The 23,125-nt window shown below is 34.6% G+C and overlaps 1 protein-coding gene across 2 annotated transcripts; it reads left to right on the top strand.

The window, feature by feature from the left end:
- Nucleotides 1–675: 675 nt before the first annotated feature.
- LOC129257241 (mannose-1-phosphate guanyltransferase alpha-A-like) lies at nt 676–21,461 on the top strand. 2 transcript variants are annotated; one of them, XM_064095892.1, is made up of 12 exons: nt 817–977; nt 7,787–7,884; nt 8,462–8,565; nt 8,870–9,062; nt 9,432–9,491; nt 10,041–10,171; nt 10,978–11,106; nt 12,689–12,836; nt 13,280–13,372; nt 14,017–14,188; nt 17,104–17,217; nt 19,905–21,461. In XM_064095892.1, exons 1-11 carry the CDS (start codon nt 938–940, stop codon nt 17,202–17,204), a joined length of 1,269 nt encoding a protein of 422 aa, XP_063951962.1. In that variant the 5' UTR covers nt 817–937; the 3' UTR covers nt 17,205–17,217; nt 19,905–21,461. The 2 variants fall into 2 exon arrangements, with proteins under 2 accessions (XP_063951956.1, XP_063951962.1); XM_064095886.1 differs by lacking the exon at nt 17,104–17,217 and having other exon boundaries at nt 676–977.
- The last annotated feature ends 1,664 nt before the right edge of the window (nt 21,462–23,125 follow it).

Here is a 23,125-nt window from a genome sequence, read left to right as displayed (position 1 = left end):
AATAAGAAATTTATATTTTAAAATTTTGCTTAATCCACAAAACAATCCTGGTCGGTATACAAATGAAGAGGCCGATGACGTCATCCACTCACTATTTCTTTTGTATTTTATTGTATAAAATATGAAATATTCTAATACTAGTATTTTCCTCATTATCAAGTGAAACAACGATTAATTCTTCCCTGAACATGTGGAAATAGTATTGTTTAATACCATATGGTTCAGTCAAGTTGGTCTTTATTGTCAAATCTGTATAAAAAAAGAAATATTGCATAATTCAAACAATAAACAACAAAAGAAATAGTGAGTGAGGGCCATCAACAACTGTCTCATTTGCATGTCACTGAGTTGTGCATATCACTGTTTTGTGAAAAATAAGCGAAACTTTATAATGTTATAACTTATAACTCTCTTAATTTATATCCGATTTTGATGAAATTTTTAGCGTTATGCTAATTTGATTTTCTCTATTTATTCAAATCAACCTTTTTTGTGGGATGGACTCGACCATTGATATAATGTTATTGTTCTTCTTTTTGGAATTTTGATGGTTTTTTGGGGGGGAGGAGTGGTCAATGCAATGGTGAAAATAAGATGAGCATCAGCGCAGATGTCCCCATTCCCCCCCCCCCCCTTGAGCTGAATAAAGGATAGTCCCCGGGGATAATTCTTTGTGCTGACGCCTATGCCATGCACAGAGGAACTGATAGGCAGACCTTACAATATGAATTTGTGAACCGATTTGATCACCAAATTGTCTGTTTGACGACACCTTAGTGCCAGTCCTGATATTTTTACAAGTCTATTCAAGTCTCTCACTTCAAATTGTTGACAATCCACGTCAACAGATATCTTTATGTTAAGAGACTAAAGTTAACTATATTAGTTAGATGAGAAGAAATTTTATTTTGATCTGTTGAAAGGAAACGTATTCGAGATGCTGAAGGCTGTGATATTAATTGGAGGGCCGCAAAAAGGTAATCATACTAGACTGTTTCAATGAAGCCAGAAGGTCTACTTTTTGTTCAGTCCCACATGTTTTTCTTGTTGTAGTGTAGGCATACGGTTGTAATTTAGGCCCAACGTTAGACACTCTTCTAAGTTCTAGGCAACACGCCTATTCATAGTCCAAACGGGTGTGGGTTTAAATGAGACCCAAGTCCTCTAAATTACGGCCCAAATTTAGGTCTAACGTCTTTTTTTAATATTAATTATTATTAATGAACACTCCTAGTAGTAGTACCAATTGTCCAATGAGGTCCAAACATTAACATGTATGGACCTCATAGGCGACATTACCCAAATTATGGGTTGGACAATGCTGTTCTGATTTCCAACCAAAGACTTTGGTAAATGTACGCATTAATACAAGTTGCAGTGTTAAGATATAACTTTTATTTGGTCGCATTTAATTGAGAAAGTTCTAAATATACTAGCCTAGGCCCTAGCCTAGTTGAAATTAAAGTGGGGCCGATTGCACGAAAGGGTCTTTCCAAGGACCGTCTTTCGTGTCGCCCATCTTTTATGATGCGCTATAAGCGGGGTGTTTCTGAAATTTATGATAAACAAATAAAATTCGTAAGCTTGCTTTTAAATCAAATTTTATACGATTTCATGAGATATCACATCATTTTATAAACAAATATTTTGTTTATTTTAACGGACAAATAAAATATATTTGCAGATAATTTATTTGAAATGCGTTTCACATGGCGTATCATAAAAGATGGTTGACACGAAAGACGGTCCTTGGAAAGACCCTTTCGTGCAATCGGCCCCTGGATTATTGTTAAACTTACATTTCAGGCCCTTTTTGTTGATTTTCGGTGAGCGTTCCACCTGCGACGAGTGATCAACTCCGAAGTGATACGCGTACTGGTCAGGTGATCGGTTGGTTATCTTTTTGTCAGACGTTCATAATTTATGTTAAGCGTATCAATCTTCAGTATCTTGATTTCAAAGCATTAGTATTGCAGAGAAAAGTCAGTATTGATTGGAATCAGTGGCGGGGGGGGGGGGGAGGGGGGGAGGGGTGAGCATTTCTGCCCGTTCCCCCTTTTGAGATTTATAGTAAACATTTTGGAATTAAATATGTTGTTAATACTAGTTATGTGCCCCCCCCCCTCATGAGAATCACGTACAGCATTATTTGTAATGGGGATATTTCGTTCATATTCTTTTCTCATTTTGGCCTTTTTTTTTTATTGCCAAATTCAAAATTTTACTGGGAACAAATTAACAATATGACTTTCTATACATCACTTATAGGGACAAACTTTTTTATGGGGGTGGGGGTTGGGGGCTTGCCAAATATAATCAATGGTGGAAAAAATTACCTTCTTTTTAGTGACAACTTTATAAAAAAATTGTCAAATTTTACGCGAGACAAAATGACCTTCGATCATTGCTAGGCCTATAGTTAAAACCTTTTTTTTTTTTTTTTTTTTTTTTGGGGGGGGGGGGTTGCCAAATATCACGTGGACAAAATGACTTTCCCTTTTCTTATTTTTGTGGGGGGGGGGCTTGCCGAATATTACGCGGACAAAATGACTTTCACTTTGAGTGACCATTTTTTTTTAACTTGTCAAACTTTACACGAGACAATATAATGACCGTTTTTTTTTTTTTAGTAAGAACCTTTTTTGGGAGTTGTCAAATTTTACTTGAGAAAATTCACCCCGCCCCCCCCCCCTACTTAATTTGGAAAATCTTGGATGCGCCTCTATATAGTTTGAATCATAATGAAGATTAAGATCATGCGTATATATAGCTTACATCCACGGCAGAGGCGTAAACCGCCGGGGGCATGCAGGCTGGCCCTTGATCCCTGGTCCAGTGGATTTCACACAAAAAAAAACGGGATAAGAGAAAAGGAATGAAGGAAGGAAAAGAAAGAAAGAAAGAAAAACAGAAAGAGAAAGGGAAGAGAAATAAAAGGCCATAAAAAAGCAAAAGGAAAGAAAAATGCATGCGAGAATAATTCCGAATGTTATGTCAAAATCTATTGCAAAATTGATATTTGTAATAAAAGTGACAAAGGTTTTGCTCGCTCGCCTCTTCATCTGGTAGGCGCGTAGCTAGGGGCGGTGCCCCCCGAAAAGGTCCCTCCCCCCAAAAAAATATAAGGAGGGAATAGAGAAAATAAAAAGCGAAATGAGAAAAGGGGGATGTATATAACTTAGTTGATAATTGTTTTTCCTTTTTTTGGGGGGAAGGGGTCAAAACATTAACGTTATGTTTTTCTATAAATAGGTCTAATTGCTAAATATCCAGAGTTATCGAGACCCACCTGCTGATATTGCACTGGGGGTACACGATGGAAGGGTTAGGCCTAGGGGCCCCCGAAAGTTCTACAACCAAGATAAAAAAGAAATGAAGGGAATTAATGAAAAGAAAAGGAAAAGTGTAAGTTAAGATATCTATCTCAAATTTAGATTTGCACGAAAAAAAAATTTCTCGCTTGCTTCACTCGCTTGGAACATATAAAGCAACTTTATTCCCACGCGCCATGTATGCCTACATTGGCCCTCTTTCTTTCTTTTATTTTATTTTTTTTTACTCATCACGCTACCGTACTGCCACACACGGGTTTGCCCTAATGATCGTGGACAATCATAAAAAATATCATTTTTATACCATGTGACTGGGAAATTTTTGGCTCCACCCCCCCCCCCCCTCTCGATCCCTGTATCGATATTGACTTGATAGGGGCCTATACCTGATGGAATTTGCTTCATTCAATATAAAATCATAACGGATAGAACGCCTTGAATACAGGCCAAACAGCCTAACGACATTGCCGTGTCACGTGACAACCAGTATTAAACGAGAATGTGCACAACCCTATGGCGACAAAATTTGCCGCAAAAGTTGAGCAAGTTCTGGACAAAGAGGCTTCAATACCCCAAGAAAAGACCAGGCGAGTACTATTTATACATTTTTTTCAATTTAGTAATATCTAGAGTCTAATTTAAGAATAGATTTCGTCATGGAGCTCCATGGTAAGATCTAGTAATTTAAGTCCAACATTTAATTCGCGTGCACTCACTTTTTAAACACAGTAATTAATAGCATTGGTGCTTAGAGTGATTAATGAACAGTGATGAATTAATGTACAAAATACAAATTTTACAATCATGACAATGTCAATGGGCATGAGCCATGACTCACTGGTTCTTTTCTTTCAAAATTTGGTGTTTTCATCCCCTCTTGTGACAGCTGTTGTCACGATAGGATCGTGTACATGCAAATCCAGGGCGAGTCGTCACATGACGTGAGTCTCTAGTCTAGGCTTATTGCCTTTTATTGGCCTTTAATTTATTCAAGGCGTCCTTTTTGTTTTATAAATATAATGATGCTTAGTTACTTATATTATTTATATCGAAATCAATGTAGACGTGTCTGTGCAACCTATGGGTGCATTTAGTGCACAGGAAAACCACTGGCATGGCACATGGAACATTTTCAGGGGAATTTTTTTTAAATTAGTAATAATAGAAGAGAGATTTTAAATCAGATAAGCTTTTGATATGAAACCTCCCAACCTCCCAAACGATTAGACAGGAATAACCATCGTTTCTGGGGTTTTATTTAACAATTTCTGACATTTTACTATCATCCCCATTCACCGACGGTAGTGTGTTAGTGCGAGCCTCCATGTGTATTCATTTCTTCCAATTCGGGCGACCGGGTTTTGTCTAGATTTTTATTTTATTTTTTATTCTAAATGACATATCTTGAACGAATGCCCACTATTTTTGTTAGACTCTAATCTTTCTTTTGCTACTATACATATTGCAAGAAAATATACGTTACCAATGATTTATTCCTTATTTTTGAATTTTTCTGCAGGATAGGAAAAAATGGCAGCCGTGTGTTGCTGCCCTCTACGTTCGACGAGTTGTGCTTTTATCAAGGCTTTTCTATTAGAATTTTCGATATCCTGCCGAATAAATGCGAGCGACAAGTTCTGAACGCACATCTACAAGCGCAAAGCAGCGGCACAAATCGCAAAATATATAGCGACTGGTAAATACATCTGTAATGATGATGACGTCATCCAAGATGACAACTTACGTTGACCAACGATAGGATCGAAGATGACTATGTTTTGATCATCATTTGAAAGGAATTAGCAGTAACTGCGGACTAAGGTATAATATTTCTGAATTTTATATATTTTTTCGTCAATTTGGATGTAATTCCTTTTTTATAATGTGTCATTTTATGTACAAAAAACGATCCGAAAATCGGGTTTCTGCAGAATGTTAGATCTAACGTTACTGCTTATACGTTGTCTGTACGTACGGGCCTCCAAGCTCTTCAGTCTATGTATTGGTGAGTGAGCCAACGCAGTTCAGCGGAACAACCAAAATACAGAGACTGAAGCTTTTGGTCTACCAAACGATATGCACTTGTTCACTGCAACCATCCTGCCTGTGGGGAATCTACAGGTAGGACTATGGTATGCCAATGTTGTACAGAGCACACACTTTAAAAAATCATTAAAATGTCACTTTTGTGACCAAAATTACAAATTTCCATACAGTTACAATTTCTTATTCATTAGTAACTTGGGAATAATTTTTGTATTCACCAGAGCACTCAAAAACTTGATTTTTTGGCATATTTTTGTGGTGGAAAGTAATATGGCAAGAAAATTTTCATTTTTGATCTCTAATTTTAATTAAGAAAAAAATAATTTAAAGAATCAAATTTACTTAAGAGCCAAGTTGTATGACAAATCGGTGTAATGGAAACTGTCAGTATAAAAAAATCAAGCATTTGTCCCAAAGAAAAAGAGAAAATAAGCCAAACATTGCCACCCTTATTTTGCTGCACATGGAGATATAACTGAGAACAAGGTTATATATTCATAACCTTGTTCATTGAATGAGTGACGATATGAAGTCAATTTCATTTCTTCTTTGTCTTTATGGTAATTTATATCGATGATTTTTCTTGAAGTCGAAGAAGGCATGGATTAAATTGCCTGATCCGGAATACGCATAGAGAGGGCGGGCAATATTATTTAATAAACTTGCTTGTTTACGTCGGATCAGCTGTACTGCTGGTTGCGTTCTAGGTGCTCAGCATTTTTTTTCTTTGTCTGTTTTTTTCGCTGTTCAGCGGTATTTTATGATGTAGCGCCATCAGCGCCGACGACTTGAATCGAGAGTGTTCGATAGGAAAATTCGCATTTCAATTGTTGTTTGCGTAATTTCCACCATAGTATTAGGGATCTTCGGACGGCTGAGTTTGGAGGTAAACGTTAAAAAATCATTTTTATAAATAATTTCGACCATATTTTTCAAATTAAGTTAGTTGATAAGATTGAAATTCATGAAGTGAATAGATGTAGAAGATTTTGGCATGTTTTATTCCCTCACATTCGTGTGATGAATGAAAACGTAAAAATTCATTGTCAAATCACATGCGTTGTGCGAGGTTAGTATAGCTAACCTCGAATGCTTGTGTGAGTGAGTCTGTACAGGGCCGTAACTGGGGTTTATAAGAGGGGGCACAGCACATGCCGCGTGTGGAAGATAAAAGTTACGTAATGTAAGTCCCGAGTGAGCAAAGCGAGCGAGAAAAAGACTTCTCATGAAAATCTAACTTTGAGATTTTGACAATGATCTTACATTTTTTCCTTTCCTCCTAGAACATTTCGGCACCATGGGCCAAACCCTTGTTACCCCCGCGCTACATGTATACTGGTAGCCCTGGGACCTCTGGATATTAATTAATCCAATTTAATCCTTACAGATGGCAGATTTTCTAATCAAATCATGGGTGATATAGATTTGAAAAAAATTGTAAAAAGTTGCCAGAGAGCGAAGCGAGCCAGAAAATAATAATTTTTAGATGAAAATTTAATCAAGTAGTAGATTAAATAGTTCTAGATTGAGACCCTCAATACAATGTACCTGGTTTCTTGTCCCATTGCCGCTACCATATACGATGTGAGTTCCAGAGACCCTCATTTTTTTAATGTGTCAGTTCCAGGGCATTTTTAGTTTAAATAGCAATCGTTGATCCAAGAGACCAAGATTTAGTTCCAGACCATCAAGGCCTATTTTCGAATTTGGTGTGGCACATATAGGTAGGGCCAATTATGTTATTATCTGAGTAGCCCCCCTTCCCGGGCCCTTGGTCGTATAAGGACCTTTTGTCCTGGTTGCGACTGTTAATTATTGCATAAAATTTAGCAAGCTTATAATAATAAACACATTTCTATAACGCAATTTATCTTTCTTCTCGTTCTTTATTTTCAATCTTCGGAAACCCGGTTTTGTTATTGAATCCGTCTTTTTCATTGTCTGTTATAAGTTTATTTTCCAATAGCTTTTGGCCCATTCCCTTCTCCCTTCCTTTCTCGCTTCTGTATGCCCCTTCTTTCCATTTCCCGCCATTTTTTGTCATTTCAATATCTTATAATTTCCCTTTCTCATGGTAAAGTATTAGCACTAAGGGTAGTCAGGTGGCGTAACGAGCTAAAAAATTTGAGGGGGCTAGATAGTACGGCGTATTGGGCAAAATTTATCACAAATTTGCTAGTGAGTGAGCAAGCAAGCAAAAATTCGATTTTTTTTTTTTTTTTTTTTTTTTTTTTTTTTTTTTTTTAATATTCACTTATGTAATAGATTTTTACATAAAGCTAATGAGTGAGCTTTATTGACCTTTAATAATGGCCTGAATTATGTAATATCACACTTTGATTTTGTACATGTAGGTTTGTAGTTGTACGTAGAAAAGATTCTTTTCATGAAATCACCTTCAATTTCAGGTACTCGCTTTCGACCTCTGTCCCTAGAGCTTCCAAAACCTTTGTTTCCAGTTGCTGGATTCCCCATCATCTATCATCACATAGAAGCATGCAGCAAGGTAAAATATTTTTTGTGTCTGTTCTAAAGACATTTAGCAATATTTTGTCAATACGTGGTCTAGACCAGTTTTGTGAATAAAGTGATTTCCAACAAATTTTACAATCATGTGCAAGTATGAAATACATGCCTCTGTCAATAAGTGTATATGGAAATCGAAAATGAAAAAAAATAAAGATTGTGTTTATTTGGGTAGTTGCATTTGATCACAAAATGTTGAATACCCAGCCATGCATGTAAGTTAGTAAATAATTGACTTCTTGAGACCCACCAAATAATTTATTTTGAGCATCCATACATTTTCCTTTTTGTTCATAAGCATTATTTCATTCCAAGTTTGAATTGCTCAGGAAATTCCCTTTCTGATATGGATCCTACTGTACCGTAGTTAAAAGGAATCAGTTATTTTCATCATGTCAATTTTGCTCATCCAATCAACATTTTTAATGCCCTACTTTTAATTTATGCAAAGCTACGATTGTTGATAAATCTACAATATGTATAGAGGTGGATACATTTTTTTTTAAGTTGAATAAACAGTTCTGTGATATCTTTCGATTTTTTCCTCTTTTTTGTAGCTTCCAGATATCCAAGATGTTCTGTTGATTGGAACATATCAGCCTAGTGACTCTCTCAACAGATTCATCACATCAACACAGAGAGAGTTCAAGTTTAACATCAGGTAATACTACACTTGTTATTCAGTCCATGTTCAGAAAAGTTGATTGTTATAAAAGAAAGAATGTAATCTTTTCTACTCTGTGATTCACGAAGAATTAGTTCCAACATTAAACCAACATATTATAACAGTAATCTTTTTATCACTGTGGTAACCAGCAAGTATTGAATGCCAAAAATTTGCAAATATCATTCTGTTATCCTCCCTATCATAAAAATCTAATGGGAATACAACCTAACAATTAGGTATGATTAATCGGAGTAGAATACCAGTACCATATTACAGTATGGACATTCTTGATCATCAGATACCTTCAGGAGTATACAGCTCTCGGAACTGCAGGAGGGCTCTACCATTTTAGAGACCAGATACTGAGTGGACAGCCCAAAGGGTTCTTAGTCTTCAATGGTGACGTGTGCTGCAAGTTCCCTCTGGCTGACCTGTGGGACTTCCATGAAAAGGTGTCACAAGATGTTCACTATACAATGCTGTCAACCGAGGTAAGTTTATGAAGACGATAGACGCTCAAATTTGTATGTCAAATGTACACTATTTGAAAGTATTCAACCAGTTGGATAATCTCCCCCTTTCGGATGTAAGCATACTGTACCTGCCAACTGCTATTGGGACATGATTATTCCAAGAGGTGATGGCGTAAAGTTCGAAGGGGGTGCAATGAAAAATGAGTATATTTTTACAAGGGCATTCTCTCATATGCCCTCCCCAAACCTTGCATGTTTTTTCCCAATTTCATATCTTTCATGGTTGACAGGTCTAGATTTGTATTCGATCATTGTCTGTTTGAAAGCCATTTCAGTGTTAGAAGTTCAGTTTCATGGACTTTTTTTTTCTTTTCTTTTTCTCCATAGGCAACAAGGGATCAAAGTCTTTCATATGGATGTTTGGTGGAGAATGAGAATACACATGAGGTTTGTGAAAGTATTTCCATTATCCAACATTTACTTCACAATTGTAGACTAGATCTTAGATTTATAATGGATTTTAGTGCTAATATTCTGTAAGATTCAATAATATTTTTTAGACCCTTTGTCAGATTACATTACAAATCTTATTATTTTAATTAAGACAGCCCTCAAAATTATTTGTTTATTTTCTTTCCTTTATGGTTTGTGTGGCCTTGTGGTATAGATTTTGATTTCAATGTCAGCTGTGAAAAGAGTACATGTATATGATTCGACTTGCATTCCTTAAGTTTCTAATCTGTTCTATGTCCAAGAGACATGCAAGAGGCACCAGTGAATGTGGAATAAACAGTAATCTCTTGTGTGTTTGAACTTTATTTACCGGTATGTGATTATCCCATTACGGGATTGAATCAGAGCGCTTATTGCCCAAGTCTAATAATGAACAATATAAATATCAATTATAGCGGATCTGTACTAAGTTTTATAAAGTGATACATTTATGTAAATGATTCTTATTCTAAGGATCACATATTCCTTTCCATGTTTTTCTAGGTCATGCATTATGTGGAGAAGCCCCAGACGTTTGTTAGCACTGTGATCAATTGTGGACTATACGTCTTTCCTCCAGAGATCTTTCAGCATATTGGAAAAGCTTTCCAGCAAAACCAGGATGAAGTACTCAAGTAGGTTCATCTTAGTTCCAATAATGAGATAGCATACCTACCACATTTTGGGAAAAAGAAAACAGACATCTCAGCGTGGTTGTCTAGACTAGTGTAAAGAAAATTTTAAGAATAAATCGTGTGCATCTTTAAAGTTTGAATCTGTGACATCCAGGTTCTTTGTTCTAAAGTAATACATCAATTTATGCTTGCAAGTTAGGTGAATGAATGCTCAAAAATTTAATTTTAAGTGCAAATTCTATACATACCTTGTTGTGGGCGTAAAGTTTTACCTACAAAACTTGTTTTCTATGCAAAATGTACATCCAATGTAGAGTCTAAAATCAATTTCTTGGCTCTTTGATTCATGACATGATATACAATTTAGAATCTCATTTAAATGGTAATTTCTATATTTCAAATTGATTGATTTCTAAAGTGTATGAGTAAAAACCTGATTTAACCCTAAGTTTTGATGACATATAAGATGAGTCACTTGTTTGATCTTTTGAGTGAACTTCATCTCATATTTGGGTGGAATTCATCTTGAGATTGTTCTTACTCCAGCTCTCATTCTCAAGTTATTTTTTTTTAATGCTTTTCTTTGATGTCCTGAAAATATTTTTTCTGATTGGTGAATGGATTTTGTGAAAAAATTCTTTTCACACAAGAATTATGTATATTTGTACCAAGCATCAATATATTTTACTATCAGCAATATTTGTTTTACAATTGCTCCCAATGCCATAAAGAATATTTCTTCGAAAATATGTTACCCATACCTGCTTTGATTATGGTTCTTTAATTTCTTTGTCTTTCGTTAACAGTGGAGACCCATTATTCCCATCAAAGGACACGATACGCCTTGAACAAGACATCTTAGCACCGCTAGCAAGCACAGGAAAACTCTTCACATTCAAGACAAATAACTTCTGGAGCCAAATTAAATCTGCAGGGTAAGAAACAAATTTAATTGAGATCTCTAAATGATACATGATTTGTTTGTTGTGGCCAGGGAGACTACTGCAATTATATTTTGAAAATGATATGATGCATCGTAGTTTACTGAATCTGAAGTCAAATAGGTAACCAGGCATGGCAAACCAGTCACCAGGAAAAAGGAGATCTCAGGTTTAAAACGATATATAACTTGCCTACAGAATATTGGAAAATCCTAACCCTTATATAAGGTCAGGTTCAACCCAGAAAAATATTAATTTTAATCAATAGAGAAAAGTCAAACAAGCATAACGCTGAAAATTTCATCAAAATCGGACGTAAAATAAGAAAGTTACGACAATTTAAAGTTTCGCTTATTTTTCACAAAACAGTTATATGCACAACTCAGTGACATGGAAATGAGAGAGTCGATGATGTCACTCACTCACTATTTCTTTTGCTTTTTACTGTTTGAATTATACAATATTTCAATTTTTACAGACTTGACAATAAGGACCAACTCAACTGAACCATAAAATGTTAAAACAATGGTAATACCACATGTTCAGGGAGGAATGAAACTTTGTTTCATAGGACAACAGGGAGAAAATTGTAATATTTCATATTTCATATAATAAAATAGAAAAGAAATAGTGAGTGAGTGATATCATCAGTCCCTTCATTTGCATACCAACCGGGATGTGAATGTAACTGTTTTGTGAAATTAAGCGAAACTTACAAATGTCATAACTTTCTTATTTCACATCCGATTTAGATGAAATTTTCAGTGTTATGCTAGTTGGATTTTTCTCTTTTTATTCAAGTCAACTTTGTGTTGGGGGTGGACTTGTCTTTCAAATAGATAGGAATGTTTTCTTTTTCCACCATAGAATCCTACTTTTTAGAAATAAGGGATTAAAGTTTACCAGTCTATTGACATGCCTTTATTTACCCTCCCACTATTGGGTGAAGGTGAAAAGAGAGGATTAAAAGTCTTTAAAGCTATCCTAGAAGGGATAATCGAATTAGCTCCAAAGTTGAACACACTATGTAGGCATATCCTGTTCATGAATATAGAGTATCAAGTATTAACACAAGAGTTTATCCAGTTTTTAATTGATCTGAATTCAAAATAAGGGAATATTTTGGTTTTCAGGAAGAACACATTTCAATGTAATAAAGAAAAAAATAGGTTGAATTTACACTATCAAAACAATCTTTTCTTTTGTTGGTACATCCATTTTTATGTACAGCTATTTTTATAGTGTATTCAAAAGTATTCTCTTTAAAAAACACTTACAAAAAATTGCCATTCTGACTAACTAATTCTGACCAATACCACTTGAATCATTTTTAAAATGAAAAATCACACAATGCAAGTTTTACTAGTATCACTTTAAAAGGCAAGTCAAAATTAAATTAAGTATTATTATTGAACTCATGTTTAAACACATATACAGTACTGAAAATGCTGATAAATTCCATATTCATTGTTACAGATTATTTGACATTGGCTTGCCACAGCTAGATCACTGGTTTTGACGTTGGTCTAACTCACTGCGCCTATGTACCATTGTATTCTTATCTTTTATGCTATAGGTCAGCAATCTATGCTAACAGGTTATATCTTAGTCTGTACCATGAAACACATCCAGATAGATTATCTAATCCTAAATCAGAAAGAGGGCCATCGATTAGAGGAGATGTCTACATACATCCTACTGCTACCGTTGATCCAACAGCTACAGTAAGGTTATTTCTCTTCTTCTGTTAGATTTTCTGCTATTGTGGGGTATATTTTAATCTGATACACCATCTTCTATGTTCTCCTCAATAAAAATTATGATCAACACTTTTGAATGTGCTTTTGATTCAATTAATATTTCTGAGGCACCAGGGGTCAGGGTTATGGTTGTTCCTCCTCTTTTTTTCCGTGTGTCCGTCCTTTTCCTCCTCCTCCTCCTTGTTCATTTTTTTTGTTCTTGGTGCTCTTTCATTTATCTTCTCTTTTTCTTCTCTTTGTTATTTATTTTTTTATTTTGCTTTTTATACATGTATATAAATTTATGAATAATTGGGAAATAGAACTTAACTTACATATACTCTAATATAGTCAATATTATATGGTAATATGATTGGAATTTATGAATTATTATTGCATATTTTTCTGTTACATTTGTATTTTTTTAGCTTGGTCCAAACGTAACAATAGGAGCTAATGCAACGATTGGAGCTGGGGTCAGAGTCAGAGAATCTATTGTTCTAGAAGGTGCTACACTACAAGTGAGTCAAATCAAAGCAGTTAAGATCAAAACCGATATTTGGTATGAATCTACTACACACACTGAATCAGTATGTTTGTTGTTAAAGAAAGGAAGTCACAAATACCGTTTATTTTCATATTCTCTGGCACCACTTTACAAATTTTTATGGTTTTCAAATTTGCTTGAAATCTAATAAGTGGTCAGTATTCAAGAACATCCAACATAGCAGTGCGATGAAATTGATGTTTAGAATAAGAAAGAAAATGAGAAGCAATAGAATTTCATGAAATTTGCATACACTGTATATGCATGAGTGTATAAATTATGAAAGATTTTAAACAATATAGCTATGTCAAGGCATTCTCATAGATTGTAGATACATGGAGGCTGTATGTGTACCAACTTGATTGATTTTAGGTATTGAATTACCAAGGTCTGGGTAGATTAAATCACTGGGTAGACTGAGTCAACACCCCCCCCCCCCCCCGCCTACTTTGTCACTTTTTAGTTGTCAAAATGGCCCTGTCCAATTCTGGAGGCTTTATGAAACCACTAAACCATTATACGTGATGTCTATGCACTACAAGGAAAGTTTGAATTTATTAAGTGGACTTAATTTAAGATATGAGATCATCATGTGTATCTTATTTGTTATATGATTAGGATCACTGCTGCATCCTGCATAGTATCATTGGATGGAACAGCATGGTTGGGGCGTGGTCAAGAGTTGAGGGTACACCCAATGACCCTAACCCCAACTTAGACCATGCCAAGATTGATAGTGGTACACTCTTCAATGGAGAAGGAAGACTCAACCCATCTATTACTATCTTGGGTAAGATTAAGTGTTCATATTTTTATGCCCCTCCAATGTCCATAGTACATCTAATTGCTATAAACACATGGTAAGATTCGAAATCATCTTATACATGTATATTATTTTCATTAGCTTTTTTGTGTTTCATTTATCAAGGTTCCATCAAATTGTGGGTTTAATCACAATTGCAAGCATTTCATTAAAAAAAATCTTTGTATTGTAAATGCATGGAAGTTCAAATTAGTTCAAATAAAGAACTCTATTTAATTATTAAACATTACCCATTTTTCTTACTTCATTTCATTGTAAGTGCATGAAAAGTGATAATCATTTCAAGAGGTCAATCCATTTTGCTAATGCAGCATACTTTCATGAAGAAAATGGCTCATTTTACCCTGCATATACATGTATTACGATCATCATTCGTATCATGTTCCTGGCAAGGAATAAAATGTGCATACATTTTTGGGCTTTATAGGTAATTTCATTATAGGGCCATGCAAGTCATTGCATGATGTATTTATTCAAGATTTTTTTTTTGTTGCTACAATGTAAATGACTGCTAATTCGTCCTATAAGTTTTGATTTGTCTTATTCTAAAAATCATATCAATTTTTCAATAAATCTTAATCCTTAAAAATTGAATACCTATTATGGTAAATAGAATACTTTTCCTGTATGTTTTTATCACATTGTGTGTGATTAATAATTCACTTCATACTCACATTGGTTTCAAAGCTCAACCAATATGTACATTTTGATTGTGTAGGCCTATTAGAATCCTCATATTTTTCAGTGAAAGTTTTAACAAGTTGATATAATACATACTAAAATCTTTTCTCTTTCTCATAATATAATAAATTGTTTCTATCTAATTTTCTTTTGATTAATTCTTTTTTTTCTACAGTACCGCCATTCCTGTATCATAATTGTTGATTTATTCTGTAGTCTGCTTTATAATGCTGTAGCTAAGAATTTGTGAAATAAATTCGAAAGGGACTAAATCATTATACTTTCAAATATTTTTCAAGTTTCAAAATGCTGCTTCTTGTGTCCTCCTCAGTAGAACATATTGCCTCTCCATGACAAAGAAGTATTTTAGATGTATTACCTTCATTGGAAGTAATTTACCAGTGAATTGGTATGCCGTTATATGAGATTTCAATATCTCATTCTTGTATTTCTAACAATTCCAGTCTTGTGCACCAATCCACATTCTCATTTGTTATTTTTACTCATGTGCCGCAAAATAAAATAGTTTTAGAAAGACAGTGCTATGTAAATATACTATGCTTTGAGAAAGTACAGTAAGGAATTATTCATCTGTGGTTGGTTTTGCAAGTACTATTTTATATGTGAATATTGCTACTAATATTATCAAAAGAAACACTGGGTATAATTGTATAATATTGACTGGCCTTGAGGGGAACACCAAATATATTGCTCGCAATAGAATCATATTGGCCTGAGTCTTTAGACAAGGGCAATATGGCTCTTTTTAAGGGCAATATATTTGATGTTTCCCGAAAGAAGAGCCAGTCAATATTTTTATGATTATCCATATCAGACATCTAGAGCAGAATCATGAAAATTTAGATATTTTACCCTGTAAGAATGTGATTCTATTTTTTCATGTTGAGCAGGCTGTGCCTCTAAGCTTTACCATTGTGATGTATTTGAAATGTCGAAGTATCCAGCGTTTGTTAATCTTGATTGTCATTATGACGTGTATTGTGCTGCGCAGATCAATATGACGCGTTACGCGTATCTCTTTCTACCCACCCGGATGTGAGACCAGGGAAAATACAAAGGTATATTTTGCGTCGTCTCTGCATGCAATGTCAATACGCGCACAGAGACCGAGCAAAATACAAATACCCCTGGTAATATACCTAGTCCTTCCCGATATTCAGAAAATCTAGGGCAATACGGTTTTGTAAATGACCAGCTTAGATGTCTGATACGGTTAATAATTTTTTTTATATCCCTTTAAGTTTGAACCATAAACCTTGGTAATTTTGTCCTACGCAAAATCTGATCATTTTCTGCGCAGCTACATTGCAAGGGCTGTCCATGAAACAACCCGCTGTTTGATGTGCCTGAGGCTCGGCGAGAGCACTAAATAGTTTTTTTGGGGGGCAAAGCTGAGCATGCTATAGAATATATTAAACTTATCTTGGATCACAAAAGTACCAAATGTCCAATTATTTATTTAAAATACTCATGGATATTTATAGAAGGGATATAAAAGTCGATATTATTATTACCACTACTCTCAATGTCTTGAATGACTTGATGCATTCAGAAGATATGATAATAAAGCAATATTGACTGGCCTCGGGGCGATACGACATATATCGCCCAAACTCTATTTATATCGCCCGAGTCGTAGACGAGGGTGATATCAATTTAGTGAGGGCGATATATGTCCTTTCGCCCCCAGGCCAGTCAATATTGCTATTATTAACCAAATCAGACATCTAGAGCAAAAATCGTGAAAATTTAGATATTTATTAGAGTTTAAGAATGGGAATCTATTTTGTCACGTTGAGCAGACTGGGCCTCTGAACTTAACCATTGTGACGTAATTGAAATGACGCGTCCCTGGCCTGGGGACGCAGTATCCAGCGTTGTCTCAACTTGATGAACATTGTGACGTGAGCACTGCGCGGTTCAAGGACGCGTAGAATACCCGGATGTTAGCGCTGCCTTTTATTGCCCACTGCATTTCCACGCATTTTCTCATTGACTTTTCTGAGCGGGCAATAAATTGGGCCCGTAGATAAACAATTGGAAATTTATTGACCGGCCATTCGCTCCCAGTCTTTAGCAGGCAACAATGTATCAAAGTTGCCCTGCTCAGATGTCTGATACGGTTAATAATACTTTGTAGCTATTTTTACCTTACTCACTCTACTACCGATATTATCTAGGTGGAAAGGTTGTGATCCCACCAGAGGTTATCATCCTCAACTCCATAGTCCTGCCTCATAAAGAGCTAGGATACAGCATCAAAAACCAGATCCTTCTCTAGCATACATTTACATGTAGGTATGCTGTCAAAGCTCTGCACTATTACAATCTGGATGTATCGGTCATTATAGTCTTTATTATGGTTTTGAGCTCGTATATCACCAGGTTTTCATTGTTTAGTTATTGTTTTATTTTTATGATGAAGTATGAATTTATTTGTTATATGTTATTGAATGTATAATTAGATTTTTAGTTGCGACGAGGAGCTTACCTGAAGCGCCAGAGCGTCGGGAACAAAATTATCATGTCCAGAAACGCTACTAAAAATTTCAAACTCTATTCACAATGCTCAAAAATCATCTTTGAAGAGCAATTTGTGGTTGTTACTTTATCTGACTAGGATAGAGAATCCACATTGTGATGCTGCATGATGGAATGTAAACATTTAGGAAAATCTGATGACACAGTAGCTTTCTTTGTTTTCTTCTGTATTTTTGAATAATTCTCAAAGGAATATAAATTCTATCTAATAATACTCCAAATTCATGTAGCTTAAACTTTAATAGTAATGCTGTATTCATAATCAGAATTCTTCAAGTAAAATGGAAGACTTGCTTTGCTTGCTTTAGTTAGAAAATGCTGTTTTTGCATATTGTTTTATTGCTTTTTTATTGTGTTGTGCTTTTTTTCTTGAATTTTGTATTATGTGGCAAAGCATGCATCATTGAGAGTTTGTATTAATAAAATGAGTGAATTACTTTTTTGTTCTCAGATTTTGTTTTTCAGTTTTAGTTACATGTAACAGCAGAAGAGCTTTAATATTGTCCAATCTTTAAAATCTTTATCTTAAATCACTCTCAAAGGAATAAGATACCTAATTAAGGTGCTTAACATTATTAAACTAAACACTAAATTACAAGGGCAAAGTGTATTTTTTAAAAATAAATCTTAACTAAAACTACTTTAACTTTACTGATTCTGTTTACATGTCAGGAAAAAAATTGTGCTTACATTTCAGCACTTCATAATTTAGTCCAGGGTAACTTTGTGAACATTGTTATGAAATCAGCCTTTGTAGTATCAGATTGATATATTGGTATTACTGTAGTTTACTATTCTGTGTACAACACCAGTGTCCAATATTATCATCCACCCCTGGTCATTTCAGGGGCTGTGAAACAGTTTTCAAAGTGGAGGGGGGCTGACCATGCAAAAAATCACAATCATAATTTGTGTTCACGGTTTTGGAAAAACCGCAATCACCACGACGACACTTTCTTTAACGCAGAAAATCTTTTGTCAAAAGCCATCCCAACACCCCCACCCCCCGCTTTCGCGGCCCCAGCATTTTATGTTTGATGTCACTAATTGAATGAATTGTTCATTGTGTTGAAAGTTATTTTTTGTAAAATTGTTAAATTCTTCTGTGTATGTACCTTTTCATATTGTAAGGTCTTTAATAATTGTCAAATGTTGTGCATCTCTTCTGCACCTCCCGAAGGTGCATTATAATAATAATAATAATACAGGTATATTTACCCAGGGAAGCCGCTTCAGTTCCGAAAACTGTTCTCCCAGCGGGCCCTGCTATTATTATTACCCCGGCTTTAGCTGGGCTGCCTAGGCGCTCAAAGCATTCAAGGAATTTCTTCCTACCGGGTACCCATTCATCTCACCTGCATTGATCCCAGCTTATCTTTGTAGTAAATCCCATTCCTCTTTGCTTGCCTTAACATTTTTCTTTTAATATAATAAACTATGTACATTATTGTACACTTTATTTTTTGTTCTGAGCCACTCTACTTACACAACTGACATGTTCAAATTCTTTTCCTGTGTTCATTTATGGTAACACTATTTTTTAAATATTTGATGTTAACCTCATTGGACATTATCCCATTATCACATGCATGCATAAACCAGCTTTCACTTTTTGCATGATTCATTACAATCAGCTGTATCCTGATGTATGTATACTAGTTCTCCAAAAAGAAACAGTTTAACCCAATGCAAATTTGCATACATGTATGTACAGTTCATTCTGCTTTAGAAGTAAATTTTCTCTTTTAGTTACAAGAATTCCAGGACTTATTGTGCAAAAACATGTGTTATTTACTGCCTCTGAGTCAAACTTTGGTTTGGTGAGACTGATTTCTCTTGCCTAAGAGATTTGACATGACCAAGTTCATTAGTACATGTATTATAACATGGCCTACATTCCCATACACTACATTCAAACACCTCCAAATTCTTTACTAGACACTTGCAAAGCTTTATAACCAATCAAAATTATTGTTGGATAAACTTAGGATGTCAGGTACATGAACTCATCAGAATCTTCTAATAGCTTGCATAGATATGTTCTGGTGATTTTTTTATGTGGAGATGTAAATATCAGTATGTCAGTTTCAATAAAATCATTTGAATGATCTTGAATGTGTATGAACATTAGATGATACATGATGATGATGCTATGTTTTCTTTGATGTCATGAAATTTGGCATGCAATCTGAATTCATCTTTTTGCCAACTTAGCAAAAGTTACCTTATTTCATTTATTGTTGTTTCTTTTCAGAGTCAATTAAGAAAATGTACAAATAATCTTGTAGAATATTTGTTTTCTCCAGAAAAGAAAGAAGAATAAGCTCCTTTGCTGTTTTATGATTTGCCATGTAAAAATGCAGAATGATATCATTAATTCTCTGTTTATACAGCATACCAGAGCTAATATACTTTATAAACTTTTTTTGTCTATGTCTAGGTACCAATGTGAGCATTCCTCCAGAAGTAGTGGTGCTGAATGCAATTTTGCTACCAGATAAACAACTCTCGTCCAGCTTCAAGAACCAGATATTGCTCTAAAGTACAGATTTAGCACTCCCAAAGTGGAAAATCATGGGAGGTGGTGATCAAATATGGTAATAAGGTAAAATATTTAAGTACCAGATAAGTGCATTAATTGTAATGAGGATAATATGAATGAATTTGTAGTGTCAAGATACACAAAGTAAATGTTTTCAGAACTTACAAACGTTGAAAAATAGGAATGTTATTGACATGGATAAATGCAACCATTCTCCTGTGTATTCATATTGAGAATGATATGTTTGAGTTTTAAGAGGTATGATACAGTGCTTGTCTGTATTTGATTACTTACAATCACCTCTTGGGATAATAAGGTATATCCAATATATTTAGATACATTGTTCTAATGTATTAAGTGCCATATAAACATGTACCTGTAGTTATCAAATAAATGTTTGCATTTATTTACCCTCAAAATCAATTCTATGTTCAAAGCATTAACTGTCATTAGAACTCGAGTTTATCCTCCTTTTTTAACTTGTTGATAGATGGACAGAATAGATTAAAATGAATAAGAAGTTTGAAGAAGAGAATGCAACATAAGTATGATATTTGTCATTTATTTGTATAAATTAACGGCTTTAAAAATAAAACAGTCATAATCAGTCTAATCATGTTGTATTCAGAACTTGCATGTATACCATAGTTTGAGATTATATTTGTTAAAATGAAAAATAAAAGATCAAATGCCCTATGTATTTCCTACTACCGACCTAAGTATAATTAAATCTCTTAATATGTTCTCCCAGCGGGCCCTGCATAACATAACATTATTATTACTTCTCCATTCTATACATATCGTGCACCTGATAAGAAGGCAGAAGGTCCTTTGTGTCTGGTATCACTCGGCCTTGCATCAAACCCGCCACCTGTTCAAGCGGCGGGTGCTCTACTACTGCATCCGGTTTAACATTTTGTATTAGATCTCAGTCCATTCAAGAAATCTCGATGTTGAAATCAAAGAAAAGCGCACAGATACATTACATGGTGTAAATTGCACCGTTTTTATTGATTTCTTGTATTGATAATTTGTAGGGCTAATGATATTTTCAAAAATGAAGAAGTATATGTTCAATCATATAAAAGTCAATCATACTTAGAAGTACTTGTAGGGAGCATAAGATGTAGATTGATATCGTCAATATTAATTTATTATAAAGTCAAAAAGGGGCCTAAGCTTTCGATCCTAGCAGAATCTTCGTCGGAGGCAAAAATATTAATTTATGTGCAGGAATTAAAATATTAATTTATGTGCAGGAGATATTTGTTTTATTTCATATTAGGTTTGAATAGTTTGGATAAGTCTTGTGTAATAGATCTGTATATTATGAATTAAGGCATGAATATTGGTCTGATATAGGACTGATCTATTTTGTATTTATTGTATGGAATGTATAAAGATTATTCATGTGGTAATATTGTGCATAATAAAAATTATTACTTTATACAATTATCATTTTTCAAAGTGCAATGTTTCTTTTTACTTAAGAAATCCCACTAAATTTGAACAGTATCTTTTTCAGCAATGACCTCATGTCCAGGCCTGTTGCAGAAATAGATGCAATCAAACACAACTCCCAAACATCAATCACATCTTGATTTTCAACCAATCAGAAGCACATCTTTAGGACTTGCGATCCAATGTTTAGTTGAATTCAACTCTGCAACAGGCCCCAGAATGGAGCAAGGTACATTTCATAGCATTGGTGCAAGAACGCCCTTTATGACACCGCACTTTTGCGCATCGCATGCACGCAAAAACGCCCTAGTTATAGCGGCAGGATTGAAGGCATTGCGTAAGGGCATTTCTGCACCGATGGGGTGCGTGAAAATGTTCTGCTAAGCACGTTCTTGCACCGACACAGACTTCATGTTCATTGAGGAAGAGAATAAAGAAGGTGAGAGAATAATATAGGGAATCAGAGAAAGAGTTTATAGTTCAAACTTTGGGGAGTTTAATTGTGTAAGTAGGGAGGTTGAAAATTACATTCGAGGAGAGAAAGTTTAAGTTGAACAGGAGGAGAACTGAAGAAGACTGGTCTGAGGGTTGGGTTTGACAAAGAGTCCAGTCAGACTGAAAGTCAAAAACAAGATTTTAATAGTGTCCCTCTATCCAACGATTTTCCTGATTTTGTATGCATAATTTTCATCTCCCATCCTATCACACAACAAAATATAAAAAACTTGAAAATTTGTATTTATTTCATTACAAAATTTATTTGAAAATTTCAGTGTATTATACAATATGATATACATGTACATCACATGTTATATGAACTTTTTTTCTTTGTACAATGTGCAATCACTTCATACACTCATTCTAACCCTATTTCAAAACAATTAGTAAACCAGTACAAAAGATTATAATGGCTTGTTCAGAGCTAGTTTACATATATGTATAATACATGACTGTATATATAACTCTGAAACAAAGCTCAACAACACAATTGGTATTTAGAATGAGATTGACCGTAATATAATGAACACAGATTATAGAAGAAAGACAAGAGATTTGTCTGAAGATGCCATGCAAAATTTATGAGAGTTATATATATAACACTGAGTTTCATTGATCAATGGCTTTCTCTGCCTCGGTCTACTTCATACCATTCAAAAGGAAACCAAAACCCAAGAGAATCAATTTTATTGGAAAGAGTAAAATGAGAAGAACAATTTAAAACAAGTTTCATCAAAATTGGACATGTGAAAAGTTTTCTTGTATTTTCTATGGGGATCCTCAAATTGGCAAACATGCTTCAAAATGGCTAATTTTGTGGATAACTCTCCATTTGTTTTGTAAACAAATTTTCAGATTTTCCCCATCATCTTAGAAATTGCATCTTGCCTCCTGATGAGCATAAACTAATGTCATGGGAAGATATAATTCACACCACATATGTCAAGGTTAGGAGATAATGTGAAATATGTAAAATAAAGGGGAAATCTGAAAATTTGTGTTAAAAAAATTGTGAGTTGTCCACAAAATCAGCCACTATGAAGCATGTTTGTCAATTTGAGGATCCTAAAAGAAAGTACAAAAAGACCTTTCAAACTTCCATAACTCTCTCATTCTATAACTGATTTTGATGAAACAAGTTTTAGATTGCTCCTCTCATT

This window comes from Lytechinus pictus, chromosome 1 (assembly GCF_037042905.1).
Source record: "Lytechinus pictus isolate F3 Inbred chromosome 1, Lp3.0, whole genome shotgun sequence".
Lineage (NCBI taxonomy): Eukaryota > Metazoa > Echinodermata > Echinoidea > Temnopleuroida > Toxopneustidae > Lytechinus > Lytechinus pictus.
The sequence above is the reverse complement of the archived record's forward strand: the minus strand, read 5'-3'. Positions and strand labels throughout refer to the sequence as shown.